Source organism: Pogona vitticeps, chromosome 3, assembly GCF_051106095.1.
Source record: "Pogona vitticeps strain Pit_001003342236 chromosome 3, PviZW2.1, whole genome shotgun sequence".
Classification (NCBI taxonomy): Eukaryota; Metazoa; Chordata; class Lepidosauria; order Squamata; family Agamidae; genus Pogona; species Pogona vitticeps.
In genome coordinates, this window is record NC_135785.1 from 49,122,541 (window position 1) to 49,142,093 (window position 19,553).

The 19,553-nt window shown below is 40.7% G+C and overlaps 1 protein-coding gene across 4 annotated transcripts in view; it reads left to right on the top strand.

Moving 5' to 3' along the window:
- Window positions 1-14,853, top strand: part of GIGYF2 (GRB10 interacting GYF protein 2) — a 138,016-nt gene extending 123,163 nt beyond the window's left edge. For all 4 annotated transcript variants that reach the window (XM_020787358.3, XM_020787360.3, XM_020787359.3 and 1 more), the window contains exons 20-28: window positions 1,067-1,225; window positions 1,638-1,874; window positions 3,084-3,206; window positions 4,108-4,317; window positions 4,430-4,638; window positions 5,030-5,184; window positions 5,678-5,838; window positions 12,487-12,634; window positions 13,209-14,853. In XM_020787358.3, coding sequence (XP_020643017.3) covers window positions 1,067-1,225; window positions 1,638-1,874; window positions 3,084-3,206; window positions 4,108-4,317; window positions 4,430-4,638; window positions 5,030-5,184; window positions 5,678-5,838; window positions 12,487-12,634; window positions 13,209-13,276 — 1,470 coding nt within the window. In that variant the 3' untranslated portion in view covers window positions 13,277-14,853. The remainder of the gene's footprint in view (window positions 1-1,066; window positions 1,226-1,637; window positions 1,875-3,083; window positions 3,207-4,107; window positions 4,318-4,429; window positions 4,639-5,029; window positions 5,185-5,677; window positions 5,839-12,486; window positions 12,635-13,208) is intronic.
- The last annotated feature ends 4,700 nt before the right edge of the window (window positions 14,854-19,553 follow it).

The window sequence follows — 19,553 nt, forward strand, 5'->3', positions numbered from 1 at the left end:
CTCCCCATTTCTGATGGGTCTTAGGGGGGTTGGTTGCTTTTTGGAAGGGGATTCCCCATTTCCGATGGGTCCTGCATGCTTCCCTTGCTTTTTCCTTTGTTCTCTTTGCATTTCCGACCTGCCCCCTTTGTTCTCTGTTCATTTCCGATTTGCTCTGTTTGTTTTCTGTGCATTTCCACACTTGCACACTTGATTGCTTTTCTTTTTTCCCCCTTCGGCCGGAAGGGATTAATTGTGTTTAATGAGTCTTCCAGTGATTGTTTTGGGGTGGTGGTGATTTTTTTCTTCGGTTTAATTGCATGTCAGCGCATTCCTATGGGAAATGGTGCACCACTGTAAGAACACATTCACTCATTTTTTCAGTGATTTTCCATACTTTTTTAAAATGTTACAACCATAACTACAACTTTGCCCTCTGAAAGTTAACAGAAATAAATTCTTACTAACATTACTGAAGGAATTTTTTGATAGTTCTTTTCTGTAATATTTCGTATATTAATAATTGTTTGAAAGGAGAGCAGATTAGGATCCTTTAGGCTGCCTTGCTTAACAGCCTCAGGACTGCCTTTTTCCAAAAAGGCAGACATAGATACATTACAGATGACAAATTTTGATGGGTGGTTCAGAGTAGCTGGTATTGAGGCATGAAGATAGGTGCTAACTATTTCTTACAGGTTTTTAAGCTCCTCAATGCCATTAAGTCAACTCACATATTGCACTTTAAAATTGTATGGGTACTTGCATACCCATACCCAAAAATCATAAACTTGGATATGAGAGATTTTAAAAATATTCTTGTTGGGCAAATTCTAAGTTCATTGTTGCACCAATACATGTGTTTCTCACCCAGGAGTGTCTCCACTAGCAGTTAGGATGGTCGCACCCTGGAAATCATAAGGTTATCTCATTTCATTGAAACAAACTTTGCTTATATAGCAAGCAAATCTAGAAGCATCTGGCTTTAGGTCATTCTCCAGGCAGCCAGGTTGAGGTCATATACCACGTATAGTATGGCTAAATGCAAGTCCAAACACTTTATTATGTTTCTTCTTAATTCTGTATGCAGGAGGAAGCTCTGAGACGGCAGAGAGAACAAGAAATTGCACTAAGACGGCAGCGTGAAGAAGAGGAGCGGCAGCAACAGGAGGAAGCACTTAGAAGGTTGGAGGAAAGGAGAAGAGAAGAAGAGGAGAGACGGCAGCAAGAAGAGTTGCTTCGTAAACAGGTGAAAAGGAGGACAAAAATCTCTTCCTATTAAGATTTTCCTGAACTGAAGATTGAAACACATCCACATGTTTACCCCTTAATTACTGCATTGTGTGTGATTTCATATGTCAGAATGCAGCAAACAGCAGAGAGAGACCCTTGATTTGATTCAGTATAAGACTGTTAATTCAAAACTGATAAGTCATTTAAAATGACAAATCTTAAAACAACAGTTAAAAAATCAGCTATAATAGAACTTGCTCTAGGAAATACTCTGACATAAGCATTATTCCATCAAAACATTATGTTCTAGATCGGCTTTCATGATTTGAAGCAAAGGCTACCTGGCAGTTCTGTGTAGCATAACATATTTTGAAAAGAAGGATTTCAATCTAGAACTTAGAGAAATGTTATATTTCTGTTTTTGGAAGGAAGAGGAGGCGGCCAAATGGGCACGTGAAGAAGAGGAAGCAAAGCGTCGGTTAGAAGAAAACCGGTTACGTATGGAAGAGGAAGCAGCCCGACAGCGGCAGGAGGAAGAAGAAAGGAAACGTAAGGAGCTGGAACTCCAACGCCAGAAAGAAATTATGAGGCAGAGGCAGCAACAGCAGGAGGCCTTGCGCCGACTGCAGCAACAGCAACAGCAGCAGCAACTTGCACAGATGAAGGTATTGGTTCTTTAGCATGAGTATCTTTTCTTTATCACCGTGAAATATGAGCCAGCAGTGCGATATGGCTGCAAAAAGGGCAAATGCTATTTTAGGATGCATTAAAACAAGTAGAGTCTCCAAATCCTGTAAAGTACTAATGCCCCTCTATTTAGCATTGGTTAGGCCTCACCTTGAGTATTGTGTCCAATTCTGAGCACCGCACTTCAAGAAGGATGCCAGCAAACTGAAACAAGTTTGGAGGAGGGCACAAGGATAATCAGGGGGGCTGGAAACTAAGTCCTATAAGGAAAGGCTGAAAGAACTGGACATGTTTAGTATTGAGAAAAGAAGACTGAGGTGAGATATGATAGCACTTTTCAGTTACTTGAAAAGTACAGTGGTGCCTCGCTTAACAATGTTAATTGGTTCAAAAAAAAAACATCACTATGGGAAAACATCGCTAAGCGTAACACGTTTTCCCATAGAGATGCATTGAATACCGGTTAATCCGTTCCAATGGGAACGGATTACCGTCCTTAAGCGAAAATCCCCATAGGAATCATCGCTAAGCGAAACAATGTATCCCCCATTGGAATGCATTGAAGCCTATTCAATGCATTTCAATGGTTTTGCGATGTCCGTTTTTGCAATTTTAAGTGTGTCTTAAAAGGTTCAAAAATGGTTTTAAATGCTTGGAATCGTTAGTGCACCTTCTAAAACGTGTGCAAACTTAATTTGGCTTTGTTCTGACTCTTCGTTAATTTTTGGTGAATTTGTTTCTCCCCCATTGGAAAGCATTGAACCCGATTTTGACAGCAAAAACGGAACATCGCTAAGCGAAACAGGGGACTGTCATCGCTAAGCAAGGCAAGGTCCCAAACATCGCTATGTGAATTTTCCCCACAGGGAACATCGTTAAACGGAGCGCAAAATTGCTCCAGAAACCTCATTGTTAAGCGAATACATCGTTAAACGAGGCAATCGCTAAGCGAGGCACCACTGTAGTCATACAGAGGAGGGGCAGGATTTATTTTCGATCATCCCATAATGTGGGACATGAAACAATGGACTGAAATTACAGGAAGCCAGATTTAAGCTGAATATCAGAAAAAAAAACCTCCTAACTGTTAGAGCAGTACAACAATGTTTGTCTCATCAGATTTTGGTGTATCTACCTTCTGCATTAAGAAAACTTAACTGCCATTTCCTATGTGTCTTTGCTTCCAGCTCCCATCCTCTTCAACATGGGGTCATCAATCCAATTCAAGAGCATGTCAGTCTCAGGCAACATTATCATTAGCAGAAATCCAGAAACTTGAAGAAGAAAGAGAGCGGCAGCTTAGGGAAGAGGTAAATTTCATGGCTAGGCTACAGTTATGAATTGTAACAATTAGGAATCACAGTGACACTTCCCAGATGTTTTCACATGGATAAATAAGCTCAGTGATCCCTAAAGTGCATGGAGCTGCTTCTCATTCCTATTCTTGAATATGGTGATTAAACCCACAAACATCTAATCAGCTACTTTCCCTTTTCATCTTAAACAATGCTTACCAGTTTCAGAACAAGCCAGCCTCAAAGCATGTTTAAGTTTCTTGTTTTGAAACCGGCAGCCATGGTTTCTTAGGTCAGACAAAAAAAAAGAAAAAAGAAAGAAAAGAAAATGTGTGCCTTTTAGAGTTTCATTGCTCTGCACTGGAAATTTATTTATTTAATTTAATTTAATTTAATTTAATTTAATTTAATTTAATTTAATTTAATTTAATTTATACCCCGCCTATCCGGTCGGTGAGGACCACTCTAGGCGGCTGACAACAATAAAATACAATAACAATATAAGAAGAGAAAGGATTGTATGTGTGGGCAAGGGTCTTAGATTCTTAGGACTGAAGCTGTAGTTATTCAGAAGTTATTATGGCAGTACATTGTCTGGCTAAATCCTTCAGAAATAGAAAGTTAAACTCTTATTGGTAAGTGTTATAATGATTTACTGTTGGTTCCATTTGAAATAAAATCTTACATTTAAACCTGCAGCTCATGAAATTTGATTCAAAAGTTTGAACGAAGGAGTTCTGTATGTAGGTAGTTTGTTCAACCACTTGTGTTTATTTAATGAGAAAGCAAAGCAGAATGTTAAAAAGATTGGTGTCCAGGTATGCTTTCTGAAAGAGTAGTCGGAATGAGTGACTGGCTAAAAGATCATTGACATGTACATTAAGAACTGGAATGCTGTACATTAACTGTCTTTCAGCAAAGGCGTCAACAGCGTGAACTAATGAAAGCTCTACAGCAGCAGCAACAACAACAACAACAAAAATTGTCTGGTTGGGGAAATGTTGCCAGACCTGCTGGCACTACAAAATCTCTCTTGGAGATACAGCAGGAAGAGGCACGGCAGATGCAGAAGCAGCAGCAGCAACACCAGCAGCAGCAGCAGCAGAACAGGTCCCGAAGCTCAGCAGTGAGTATTTCTAATTTCTGTTACCGTTGTTGAAGCTCAAACATATTTGTGTGTATTGCTATTTCTCTAAGTTTTATGATAATGAATAGTGTCTCCTTTTCTGTTGTTCCAGCAACATTCTAATCTACATACCAACATCGGCAATTCAGTATGGGGCTCTCTGAACACCAGTCCTAGCAGCCAATGGGCATCAGACCTTGTCAGCAGTATTTGGAGCAATGCTGACACAAAAAACTCTAACTTGGGATTCTGGGATGATGCAGTCAAAGAAGTGGGACCTCGTAATACGGCCAATAAAAATAAGAGCAATGCTAGCATCAGGTAGGATTTGGAGTACAGTGAACTTCCTTTTCTTTCAGTGTAGAGGCTGAGACAAATCAGCAAGCCCCATAGAGTTTAAATGCAGTGATCTTTTCCATCCACACATTACAGCAAAGATCTTCTTCGGGATTCTTCAGTTTTTAATGTCAGCTCCTGTCTCAGTATACCTTCAGATTTGTGCTACTGGTTGAAGGCAGAAATCTAATTCTTTGTTCTGGTCCTCTGTGTATTCATGTTAACAGCTGCAGGCCTATTAGTGTGAATGCATAGAAGACCACTTAAAGAACAAACATTAAAGCAACCTGTTATTTTTTTTTACTCTTGCATATTTAATATGTGCCTTCTTGACAATCTCGCCCTCATAATTGTATGTCATTTTTGTCTGTCTTAGTAAATCTATAGGTGTTACAAGTAGACAGAATAAGAAGGTTGAAGAAGAAGAAAAACTGTTGAAGTTATTCCAGGGGGTTAATAAACCCCAAGATGGATTCACTCAGTGGTGTGAACAAATGCTTCATGCACTCAACACAGCCAATAATTTGGATGGTAAGTTGCAGAAAAGAATATAAACATTTTATAATACATGCAGGTGTATAGAATGTACACAGTAAATATGTGGTGTGGTGCTGTACTCAGAAAGATTACAGAAGGTGGGGAAATTGCCAAAGACTCGCTTCTCATTATTTTTGCAGTAGGGAGCAGATATATTGGGATTGAGGTTACGGTTTATATTCTGCTCATTGGTAAATTGCAGGTACCATAGGGCTTATGTTGTTGCAGAAAATTATTTGAAAGAATGATTGGTAACTAGAAGCTCAGATGATACTGTTATCTTCATTACTAGGAAAATTATTTGTTTCTCATCTCAGGGACTGGAGGGTGTGCTGTCTCTTGTCATATAAAGATAGTGTTTCTTTCATTACATAGAGTGTGTGGGGGAAATCGATCAAATAATTTGTACTGAATAAGTATAGATTCTCGTTCATGTGTCTTTAGTGCTTACAAATATTCCATAGTTTATCTTTTCCTCTTGTTGCAGTTCCCACATTTGTTTCCTTCCTGAAGGAAGTTGAATCTCCTTACGAGGTCCACGATTACATCAGAGCCTACCTTGGAGACACACCAGAAGCCAAGGAATTTGCCAAACAGTTTCTTGACCGCCGTGCCAAACAAAAAGCCAACCAACAGTGGCAGCAACAGGTCTGTAGTTCTGTCTTCAGGAAATAACTTGCAAACAAATTCTTCTTCGTGGTCTCTGTGAATGCACACAAATGGGTTGTTCCGTGCCTGCGCTGAACATCTCAGAAGATTCTAGAGCTTAAAAACACATGATTAGTGGGATGTTCCCTCATGGAGCACCCATCCTAGATTCCCCTCAGTTCCTTTTTTCTGCCGTGTCGTTCAGATGTCCTCCGGAAGAATTGAGCGATTTTCAGTTAGCCTTGATATTCTATGCTAAATCAGTACTTCAAATTTACCGTTTTTCATTTCCAATCGAATCAATGTTCCCCTATGAGTTTGTTCTGTTTTTCACTAGCCGGATTTTTGCTTTCCCCCCAAGCCATTTTTCCTCTTTTTTCCTGCTCTTTATGGCCTCGCCAGGCCCATTTAAGCAGTGCATTGTGTGTTCAAATAAAATACTTTTAACAAATGGACATGACCGCTGTCTATTTTGCTAGTGTGAACAACATCCCACCCATTCTTGTGCAGCATGTAAGAGACCAACGAAGCCAGCTCTCAAACTTAAGCTCCAGAGACCCTGATCCTACCTGTGGGAGAAGTCTCTAAACCCTTCCGTAGCTTTGATGGAGACAACAAGGTCCCCAGATCCTCCAGTAGAGTGGCAAATTTCATCTCAGCCTGCTCCGGGCTCTGTGACACCTTCTCCACACCCTACGGAGAAGTCTGACAAGACCAAATCAGTGTCAAAAGACAAAACAACTTCTAAAAAGGCAAAACACCAATCATCAGTCTACCCACATCGACCCTCCACAACCAACCTTGCCATCTCCTATCATGGAGGAGTCTTCTAGAGATGCTCCGGGCTCCACATCAGAAAGAGAAGAGCCATAGTTAACATTGGCCCAAGCTCCAGTTTTTACCGGTAGCTTGTTACCTCATACTGGCTTTTCTACAGCTGACGTTCCAGCCAACCAGGCCTTGACCTATTCTAGCCCTTCGCACCGTTCACCTCGAAAGCACCGAGAGACGCGCAAACATATCTCGCCTCCTCAGTACATTCCTCCATACCGGGAATATTACCACTATCCCCAGTCTCCACAATATCACCATCATGATGAAAGGAGAGAGATACCATTTCTACAATACTTACTTACTGTAAGGACCACAGGACCAGTTTTACTATGACAAACCAAAACGGGTCATATACACACTGCCGTATCAGTCCAGGTATTCACCACCACCATCTCCTTCTCCACCACCGCATCAACACCGATCACAACAGTCAATGTCAGCTTATCCTGCAGCTCCAGTTCAAACTAAACTGACCTTGAAGCACTCGGTCCTGACAATCCAGTGCTCTCATTCCAAACGGGCAAAACAGTTCTCCAAACACCAATCATCAGTCCAAGTCACTACTACATACACAGGTTCTCTTCCTTCAGTTGAACCATAAAGATGCCCCTCATGTTCTTCACTTCAACTTCAACCTCCACCAACAAGATCTTCACTACCAAGATCCAGGGACCTACCACCATCCTCATCATCATCTTCTATTCAGGAATTAGAATCACAATCTTCACAGGAACCTTCCTATGCCCACTTCTGATATTAATAAAAATCACCCTCCATCCCAATCTGAAGATTCTACCTCCTATTCTCAATTGATTTCAAGAATGGCCAAATCCCTTCAATTGGACATCGAAGAGCCTCCTTCACTTCACCCAAAGATGATTTAATTTTCAACGATATTAACCAAGAAAAAAAACCTTCCACTCAGTCTCACTTTCATCTCAGCCATGTTAGAACTGATTAAGGAATAATGGGATAAACCTCCATCTTCATTACAGATTTCGAGATGAACAGAGAACCATTACAAAACCCATGGACCTGACACCAGATTTCTTGCAAAACATCCTACACTCAACTCTACAATAGTGGAGTCTAATCAATCCAGAGCTCAAAACGAATCTTCTGTTGCTCCCACCAGCAGGGAGGGACAAAAGCTTGACATTCTTGGTAGGAGAATTTACTCCTCACATTGTTCACACTAAGAGTCACAAACTGTCAGGCAGCAATGGGAGCTTATCAACGACAATTATGGAACAAGATCCTCCCCATACTCAAATCAGCTCCCAAGTCCATCAAATCTGAAGTTATCAACACTCATGCAGAGGCCACCAGGCTGTCTAAGCAACAAAGAACTGCAGCCCAACACACAGCAGATGCGGCATCGAAGTCCCTAGCCACTTCCATAGCATTACGTTGCCATGCATGGCTCTGGTCCACTGGCCTCTCTGACGATGCAAAATCAAGAATAGAAGATCTTCCTTTCGACAGAACCGGACTTTTCAGTCTGAAAACCAATTAAGTCATGAAAAATCTTCATAAGATAAGAAAGGCAGCACAATCCTGTTCTGCTCAGCATTCCTTCAGATATCAATGCCCTCAATATCGACAACATCAGTTTTACCAACAATCCTTTCAACAGTAACCATATCAAAGATTCCAACCCTACTGACAATTTAAACCTCAGTCAGCAGACAAGTCAGTTCAAGGCCTCTCACCTCCGGTATCATCTTCCTTTCGGAACCAACAGCAATCACAAGGACTCCAGCCCTGTTGTCGACCTCAGAAAAAGGGTAAGCAATACCCATGATCTGCAACTACCAATACCTGACTTTCAACATCAATTCCAGACTAGACTAAATCCATTTTTTCATTCATGGCAGGCTATAACTAATGACCAATGGGCACTCTTTATTATCAAATACGGCTATTTTATAGCGTTTCAGTCCCTTCCACCGATTGGAAAAATAAAAACTACCCAATACTCTACAGTTCTTCAAGAAGTCTCTTCGTTTCTTCACAAAAGGGCCATAATCACAGTTCCTCCATCTGATCTGCATAATGGTTTCTATTCAAGATATTTTACAGTCCCTATAATAGACGGAGGACTCCGTCCCATCCTTGATCTCAGGTGCCTCAACAAATTCATTCGACCTCAAAGATTTAGAATGTTGAATTTAGACACTATCATTCCTCCACTTTCGCAGGAACACTGGTTTGTTGTGATTGACCTTTCCATTTTTTGATTCACCCATGTCATCACAAATTTCTTCCGGTTCGACGATGTTACATACCAATTCTGTGCTCTTCCCTTCAGTCTCTCCACAGCACCAAGAACCTTCATGAAGTGAATGGCACCAGTCGCTGCATATCTTTTTCTTCAGGCCGTAAACATTTTTCCCTACGTAGACGACTGGTTGATAGTTTCCACATCCTATCACGATGCCGTCCGGGCCACCAATGTTACACACAACACACCTCAAAATCTCGGACTCAAAGTGAATTTCACAAAATCACATCTAGAACTGGTCCAAAGGGTTACTTACATCGGAGCCCTTTTCGACTCCCTGCAAGCCAAAGCATTTCTCCCACAAGAATTAATCTTCAAATTAAAAAATGCCATTCAACCCTGCCAACCTCTAGCTTCCATATCAGCCCATCATGCACAACATCTTCTTGGGCTCATGGCATCTACAACTTCGGTAATTCAACATGCCCGACTCAAAATGAGATCAGATCAGTCATGGTACCTGTCATTATTCAATCCAATGACGGACCACTCATCTATGAAACTAACATTAACACCAGAATTAACCCAACAGCTCACCTGGTGGACATATCTTCTGAATCTACTCGTAGGGCGACCCTTTCTGCCCTTCCAACTGATGGTGCAGGTTATCACCGATGCCAGCCCAGCTAGGGAGCACACTGTCTCCATTACAAAACTCATGGCCTATGGACAAATCAAGAAAATTGCTACATATCAGTCATCTCGAGCTTCTAACGATTATCGTAGCTTTCCATGCTTTTCTCCCAGTCATCAAGGGTTGTGTAGTACAGCTCGCCATGGACAATACCATGGCTGTATATTATGTGAACAAGCAAGGAGGCACCCATTCTTTGTCAACTTATACCTCGCTATCGAGCTATGGGAATGGTGCTACCAGCATCACATCTTCCCGATAGCAGTACACATTTCCACAGACGAGAATTACATCGCAGATCTAATTCTCAAGAATTAGACATCAAGAACACATGAATGGTCTCTGAACGATTCCATCGTCAATCGTCTTTGCTGTCAGTGGGGCATACCCACCATCAATGTCTTTCTTTGAGAGCAAATGTCAAATGCCCCGTCTATTGCTCTTAAGCCAGAGCAGACGAGAATTCCATTAGGGATGTGTTTATGATAAATTGGGACAAGAGATTACTCTATCTCTTCCCACCAATACCACTTATTCAAAGAACAATCATTCAAATTCGGCACTCCCAATCAAACACAATCCTTCTAGCTCCATGGTGGCCAAGGCAACCATGGTTCACTCACCTCAGGTCAATGTCGACGGACTCGTTCTGACTCCCTCTGATTCCCAACCTTCTGACACAGGACAGCAGGATGGTCTGCCATCCAGACATTCCATCGCTGAATCTGACAGCCTGGAGGATACCCCCACCTTGAAGCAAGTCCTGGATTGAGCTTGGAAGCCTTCAACTCAGCTCCTATATGAAAATAAATGGAAAGCATTCCTCACTTTCGCGGAACCAAATAACTTACCTGTAATACCTGTTTCACTGAAGACACTACTTACCTTTTTACTTCACCTGTTTAACTTTGGAATCTCTTATTCCACCTTAAAATTCAAATTCGGCACTCCCAATCAAACACAATCCTTCTAGCTCCATGGTGGCCAAGGCAACCATGGTTCACTCACCTCAGGTCAATGTCGACGGACTCGTTCTGACTCCCTCTGATTCCCAACCTTCTGACACAGGACAGCGGGATGGTCTGCCATCCAGACATTCCATCGCTGAATCTGACAGCCTGGAGGATACCCCCACCTTGAAGCAAGTCCTGGATTGAGCTTGGAAGCCTTCAACTCAGCTCCTATATGAAAATAAATGGAAACTCCCTCTGATTCCCAACCTTCTGACACAGGACAGCGGGATGGTCTGCCATCCAAGTCCTGGATTGAGCTTGGAAGCCTTCAACTCAGCTCCTATATGAAAATAAATGGAAAGCATTCCTCACTTTCGCGGAACCAAATAACTTACCTGTAATACCTGTTTCATTAAAGACACTACTTACCTTTTTACTTCACCTGTTTAACTTTGGAATCTCTTATTCCACCTTAAAAGTTTATATTTCCACTATCATTGCCCATCACCCGGCTAACTCCAAATCCGCAAAACTTTTGTCTCACCCAACTGTTAAAAAGTTTCTTAAGGGACTTAATAATATTCGTCCACCATGCCAACATATCCTTCCTCAATGATCTCTCCAACTTGTCCTTAATGCTCTCATGCATCCACCATTTGAACACATGGCTTCCTCAAATTTCAGATTGCTATCTTTGAAAACTTCTTTCCTCATGGCGATAACATCCGCTAAATGAGCCAGTGAACTTGCTTCCCTCCATTCCAATCCTCCATTCATCCAATTCCATCCAGATAAGGTTACATTGTACTTTGATGTATCCTTTTACCGAAGATTGTAACTGACTTCCATCTCAATCAACCAATCATCTTACCATCATTACATCACCATCAACACCTCTGAAGCGCATGCTCTATTCTCTAGACATAAGACACACACTCTTGTCTTCTATATTGACAGGACCAAACCAACAGACTTTTCTATGCTTCCATGGTCCTCATAAGGGAGCACCAGCCTCCCCACAATCTATCTCCAGATGGATTGTCCACATCATCTCTTTGTCCTATGAGCTGTCAGGCAAATCATCTCCTGATCACCTAACAGCACATTCTACTAGAGCGCTGTCAATGTCTACTGCCTTCCAGTGTGGGATTGAAATACCTCACATCTGCCGTGCTGCAACATGGTCTACTCCATCGACCTTTGTCAGACCCTACTGTCTAGATGTCAGAGTACGAAGTGACGCCGGTTTTGGCAGAGTTGTTTGGCATATTTCTTACCATGACGTCCCACCATCCAGTAGTGAAGCTTGCTAGTCACCCATTTGTGTGCATTCACAGAGACCACAAAGAAGAAAAGGAGGTTACCTACCTGTAACCATAGTTCTTCGAGTGGTCCTCTGTGAATTCACACATCCCTCCCTTCCTCCCTTCTGTCTGTCATGGTTAATCTTAAATAATTCTTCTACCCGGCGGACAATTATCAGGAACTAAGGGGAATCTAGGATGGGCGGAGCATGCGCTCCACAGGGGAACGTCCCACTAAAAATGTATTTTTAAGCTCTAGAATCTTCCGAGACATTCAGTGCAGGTGCAGAACAACTATGGTTACAGGTAGGTAACCTCCTTTTCCTACCATTACTGAAAGAGCAAAGGTTCTATCTCCAACAAGTATACCATTTGACAGTCTGTTCTTGGAACACAGTACAGATTTGATTATAGAGTGACTTTGTTGTTTTAGCTCTGCAGCTGTTCTTAAAGTCTCAGGTAGAAGAGTGGAAGTGTAGTGCAACAAGGTGGGAAGCAGAATGTTCAAGTAACTGACAGAGATATGAATTTATGTTCTTCCTGTGCTAAGAATTGTAGTTCATTGCTGTATGTGTAGCATTCCCATAGGTGAAGCAAGGCTTAATTCCAGGTTGTAATAGTCATTTATTTGTGTTTCAGGAATCTGTGTGGGGGATGAACCACAGTTCATTGCACTCAGTCTTTCAGACTAACCAGAGCAACAACCAACAATCCAACTTTGAAGCAGTACAGAGTGGCAAAAAGAAGAAGAAACAAAAAATGGTTCGTGCAGATCCCAGCTTGTTAGGTAAGTTCTTGATAAATTATTTAAAATTTTTATTCTAAATATCTTCCACAACAGCTTGTTTCGATATGTGTTAAATGAATGGGCCCAAAATCTTAAAAAGAAAAGAGCAAATAGTTCTTCAGAGTCACTGATAGATAGGTGTTTGTTCCCTGCCCTTTGGGGATCTGCAGTTACATTTAGCTATCATTCTAGTCTTATTAATTAGCACACACAGAGAAATGTTGAAAGATAGACAAACAAAAGTTCCAAAGGTTTACTGTGCATGCATATGAGGCGGTTTTAATTTTGATCAGTATCTCTTTTATATGATTTTATATCTCTCTGTTAAATTTTTAGGGAATAATAATACACTGGAGGCTTATAAAGAAGGAAGTGTCTTTAATATTTTTATATAAAATATGGGGGGTTGGAAATTACTCTCACCTTTGCTTTAATAGCATACATATCTTTAAAGTAGGAGATTATGAATAATGTCTATAAACTGTATTGGTTACTTTAAAAGTTTCTAAGATCTGCAAATACCAAAACATACCATATCTGTGTACTAAAAACTTGCATCTGTCTTGTTTTACAGGTTTCTCAGTTAATGCTTCATCAGAGCGGCTGAATATGGGAGAAATAGAGACTTTGGATGACTACTAAGTATATGCAACTCGACTGGCTTTTCCTGTGTCTGTTAACCATGCATTCTCCCCGGACAGAGTACTTTCAGTTCCCTGCAGTCATCTTTACCTTGCAAATGGATCACAAAATCAGTCTTTTCATGCTGGTGTCTCCAGCCTCAACAAGTCCTTTTTTTCCGGGATTGCACAACCACTTTTGTTTATAGCAGTCCCTGCTCCTTCCTTTTGAACATTTGAGAAAGATGTATTGATGAGGCTGAGTGCAATTCACTGTGCAGCATTTTTTTTCCCCAGGATATTTGGAAAGCCATTTGGAGGTCTACATATGGTAGCTTCCCTCCCTTCTTGCCCCATCACTCTGATCACATCTGATGCAATCAGTGGAGAGCTCATGGTTAACAGATGTCATTCAGAACCAAATGCCACGCAGATACTGGCTTCCATGCTCCATCCAGGCAAAGTTGCCTTCTAGTTTCAGGAGATGTATTCATAAGCTAACAGTAGAACTGGCAACAGCAAGGAATGGTGGTGGTGGGCAGCATTCAGTTTGGATTGGTTTGACATTGCACATCCCTGCCAGCCTTTCTTCAGCACATTGAATTTGGAGAAGTTCAAGTCAGTCTTCATTGGGTGGTGATGCTAAAGCTACTGGAGTACATGCTTCAGCACACTCCAGCCTTCCTGGATATTTGGGGACTCGAGTTGTGGGAGGAGGCACTTACTTCAGGCTCAATTTCTCCTGTAATAATATTTCCTCCAGAATGATTGGGCCAGTTATTTTGGACCCTTCTGCTGTGAATTTGTCTCGTTTCAGAGACACATAGGATCCTTACCATGTGTATCTTCACCAGGTGGGAGTTATGTGGGAGTTGACACTACCTTTGGAACCTGAAACTTAGCCAGATTTTATCTGGTTCATATGATGGTGGTTCAGAATGTTGTAAATTCTGCAGCAGCATTTAACACCAAGGAACAGGGTGCTGTCATCTTCAAAGTGAAATAAATGAGTCAAGGAATCTGAGCATTGGCAACGTTTCTGTTTATACAAAACACATGGAGGGGTAAAATGAGGTGTGCTGGCCTTCATTATGCGACGTCTCCTCTCATCACTTCCAGTCCATTGTGCTTGTATATTAGTGTAATCCAACTTCACCTATCCTTCTCCCAGAATGTCTGAATAGTCGGAAGAGGCCAATGTGCTTAGTTTCAGGGCCCTGCCCCCACCTTGCACAGTTCATGGAAATTGAGCTGGGATGTGAAGATTCTTTTTCTGCCATCATCACCTGAAGAAGACAACTGAAGTTGCTCCAGAGCAATTTAATTTAGTTTTTATTTCATTGATTTTTTTTCACTCCCCTACCCTCTTGTGTACAGAAACAGTTGAAGACTTGTATATAGTTTTTGGATCCAGTAGCACAGAGAGGCTAGGTGCTGTCACAGATCTGGTCTCCTGATCGCCTTTGCTTTGTAAACTTATGAAGGGGGTAAGGGGGTAGTTTATGTTTACAGAACTTTAAATTCCCTCTGAATTCTTGCTAGTATGGGGGTTAAAAAAAGAGAGAGAACTTAAATAAAACCTGGTTGTATTATACCTGAGCACATATTGTTTGCTTTTGTCAAAGCCAGCCTTGGTTGTTCTTCCTGGTGCTAAACTCAACCTGGAGCTCTACCTATTCCTGCTCCATCAAGTAGCAGTCAGATATGCAGGACATGGAGGGACAGCATATCCTTTATTTAGTTCTCCTAGAGGAATGTTGGTGGGTTTTCTCCTTGATAATTTTAGAGGTAGAAATAAACATCAGTTGAGATTGGAAATGTTTTAACAAACTTCCCTCTGCGCAGACACACACCCATTCATGTTCCTGTCTTGTTTATGCAAGAGGACCAAACCTGACTAGTTCTTTTTTCAGCTGTAAATAAGAAATGTTCACAGGTTCAAAACAGCAAATATAAACTCAAATATACTTTAAAAAAAGAAAAACCAAAGAGATGGCTCTCTAACCCAACTTTGTTTCTAGCAGAGGTTTTAAACAGATCATGAAATATGGATATAAGAGGGTTCTTGTTTTGCACTTTTCTAATAATAATTTTCAGTGCCTTTTTCTGGTGTCAGAAGACAACGCTGAAATATGGGGGTGTTAGTCAGGAAGCAACCACTGGCTCAAACCAAGTGAAATGGATTGGCTGCTACATGGCAGCTTTCTTGTGAACTAATTTAGACTTCCAGTTGACCTAAATATATTTACCTCCCCTCATTTTTTTACTTTATAATCTGACTGTATGTCTTATTGAGGGATATGTTCTAGACATTTACATTCAGAACTAGGCCTGATAGACTTTTGTGGGAGTGATACAGAACTTCAGGATAAATCACTTAAGAGCTTCTGAGTATTTCTAAGTGATATGTTGCTTATTTTGTAAATCAGAAATAGGAGTCCAGTCGTTTTCTTGTAGCAGCAATTTTTTTGAAACTTGGTTGGGAAAAACTGTGGGCTAAGTTAATTAAAAGCCATTTTAAACTGAAGTTACTGTAGTAAATTTTTATAGCAGAGTAAGAGCATGAAGCTAAGAACACTTGTCTCTCTCTCTCTCTCACACACACACACACAGAGAGAGAGAGAGACATTTCCCAAAGTTACAACTTTTAGGCAGCAGTGCAACAAGATTTCAGCCAAGTATGCCTTTTTTGGAAACTTTTTCTACATTCCCATAATGCAACTGTTTGAGCAGAACTTTGTGTGACATGCTGATCATGAGAGAAGTATCTCACTGGTTTGGACAGAGTTTTAAACATTTTATGCCTGAGTTTACACAGATGTGGATAAATCACCCACACATGAAGAGCTCTCATGAAAGTCCATGAACAAGTCAAGCTGTACACTCAATTTCATTACAAGCTGTTTCCTTATGGAGTAATGTATGAATTGGGCTCTGTGGCAGAAGTTTATGCATTCAACAGCCTGATGAGATTATTGCATATTGCTCGTACCCTGCCATTTATTTTATTTATTTATTTATTTATTTATTCAATTTTTACCCCGCCCCTCTAGACAACGTCTACTCGGGGCGGCTTACAAAAATTAAAACACATTAAAACAATGCAGAAAAATAACTACCATAATGCAATTATTATAATTAATATTATCCAAGGTGGCAACATTAAGAACCGGAAAAAAGGGGGGGAAAGAACTTAGGTGACTGGGGGGAAGGCCTGTCTGAATAACCATGTTTTTAGTTGGTTTTTGAACACACCCAGCGAGGGTGCCAGCTGAATTTCAGTGGGAAGTGTGTTCCACAGCTGAGGGGCAACCGCCGAGAAGGCCCGGTTTCTTGTTTTCTCCTTCCGGGCCTCCCTCGGCGTCAGTCCCCTCAGCCGTCCCTGCTGGCTATGTCGGGTGACTCGGGTAGATCTGGGTGGGAGGAGGCGATCTGCCAAATATTGAGGTCCCAAACCGTTTAGGGCTTTATATGTAATCATTAATACTTTGAAGTCAATGCGGAAACGAATAGGTAACCAGTGCAGCGCAGCCAGAGTGGGGGAGATGTGCTGATATTTTCTCACCCCACTAATAAGCCTGGCTGCTGCATTCTGGACCATCTGGAGTTTCCGCATGAGCCTCAAAGGCAGCCCCATGTAGAGTGCATTACAATGGTCTAGTCTCGAGATTACGAGCGTGTGGGCTAGAGTAGTGAGGGCCCCCCGATCAAGATATGCCATACTAAACTGGTGCCAGATTATATCCATTATTTTAAGTTGGCTCCTTCAGTAGCATTGTTTTTGTGCAAAAACAAGGAGAAATGGTTTACGTCATTTCTGTTAAGAAGAAAGGAGGGGTACAGAATGATCTCATCTGCTAACAGGTTAAATGAGTGTGCAAGTTACGGTGTATCATGATGTTTAATCACTTTGTAAGCAAGACATCTAGGTGATGATGGTCATTTGGCATGTAGTAACTGATTATGGTTTTTAGTGTATTTCAGCAAAATTTGTCAGCACTTTGCATGTTAACACAGGGATAAATAGGGGTAAATAGTCTATAAACAAATCACAGTGTGTATGCAAAAGCTGGGTGAGGTGACTGTACTGTCTTGCTATACTGTATTGTCTCACCTGATAGATGGTGGGAGAACTCTTGCTATATTTTTCTTCCTGATTAGAAATGTGGGGGGGGGGGGCAGGCAGAATCAGGAGCAATACTTTTTTTAACATACAGCAAGACAGTACAGTCACCTCACCCAGCTTATCATATGCATGGTATATAGTATCCTACCTCTAGAGTAATGGTGGCCATCCACTCATTTGTATTGTCCTGCCAGTTGGGACAGAAAATCTTATAACATGTTTGCTTCTGTCAGGTATAAGTAGAGGTGAAATTTGCCTAATGATAACAATGTGTGCTATTTCTCCCTAGGTAAGTGGGGCATCTATTTTCTTTTACCAAGAAGTAACAAAAATTGTGCTATCTCCATTGCTTGCATTATGGATTAAATGTGAAGATACTGTACTGGTTTACTATATTGTACTAAACTACCATTTGGCTAAAGATAACCTGATTATTTATGATTTGGATAAATTGGTTCACTGGATGGCCTTGGAAGGGTCACACTGCCTAAACGTACCTCACAGGGCTTATGAAGCTAAAATAGTAGATGGGGGAAAATCTATCTGTACCATCCTAATCTGTTTGGGGGGGGGGGAGTAATATACAAATGATTACAATTTATTTCAAATTACTATAATGTGTGTGTAGCAATACATTTTTACCAAGTGGTCCCATTAACAATATGGTAAGTGATAATTTAGCAGATATCTTCTGTTTGCACGTTAATGCTGCCTTTGCACCCACTTTGCATTAAGAGTATCATGGTTTTCATGTCAATATTTTCTGAGTAATATGTCTAGATGCAGAAAGGGAATTTACATTGAAAATCGGGTACTAGAGACTATTTCTTCTGTCTTTGCCTTCTGTCTTCCATACCTGCAAAATATTTCTAATGGAAAAAATAATAATTTCAGACTGTGTTTTTATTTTGTAGTATGTTCTCAAGAAGAGTGTCCCAAAGGTTTGTATGTGTCAAAGTGCCAAGTCTTTGGATTGATAAACTCAGGATATGTAACAGTCCTATCAGAAGAAAGGTTTGATTGACAGAAAGAATCATAAACAGTGGCTATTTCCAAATCTTTTCAAGCCACAATAATTCTTCATTATACTTCAAAGTACAAGTTTTACTACAATACAGTATCCAGTTATAAATAGTACAGTTAATATAACAGCACTATTACTTTGAAAGTGACTGGCATGAAAGAACAAGATGGAACTTCAGATTTGGAAAAATCAGAGGTTCCATAATAGACATAAATAATAAGGGAAATTGTCAGTATCTATACCAGTGTCTATGAACTGCAGCTCAGAACCAATCCACGCGTTCAAAACTATGCCATAGGGAGCTAAAATTAACTGTGTGATAGTACAGTGGTTCTTAAAACAGTTTTTTTTTCATTTCAAATTTCCAACAGAAAAACTGACTGAGGTACACCAACAGGGGAAGCGGTTTGGAGAATTAGTATCCCCCTCCCACCACCGCCAGTAAAACGGACAGAGATGTTTATGCTGCTTTTTGAATGTAAGCTTTTAAGACTGGTTTGTTGCTGCTGAGAAGTTCAAGGTGGCCAACTGAACTGGAAATTTTTACGTGGTGCTCTGAGATCACATATAAATAGGACATTGTCAGATATTCAGTTAACTTTGATGTCTGTCAAAGTCCATCTTTGCCTCTATTTTAAGTGTTTATTCAATAAAAAATCAATGCCATTTCCTTCAAAGGAAAGGTGTTTGGATATTGAGGTATCTATTTCTTGTGCCGATGAAAAATCTCTACCAGTTAATATATATATTTTTTACAAGTCTCTGATTGAAGAGCATATTTGGTGTTCTCCCTCAACTTTGAGTAGAGAGGAAACTGTTCTTTAAAAATCTATATGCACATAATTTAAATCTGCTTATCAAAAGGGAACTAATAACTGGATCTGATAAAATGCTGCAAAAATATTAATATCTATTGTTCTCTCTCCAGGCTGCACCGATGGTGTGTTTATGTTCCAACATTTCTGACACTACCAGTCTGAAAAGCTCTATGGCTGCGATTACCCCTAGTTATAAATTGATTTGGAGGTTGCCTCTACCTTCTCACTGGATGTATAGTAAAGCCTGTCCAAATATATGCTTACTTCAACTTCAGCATTTTTAATGAATGCTGTTATTCACCACTGTCCTTAACACAGGGTGATGTTAGAT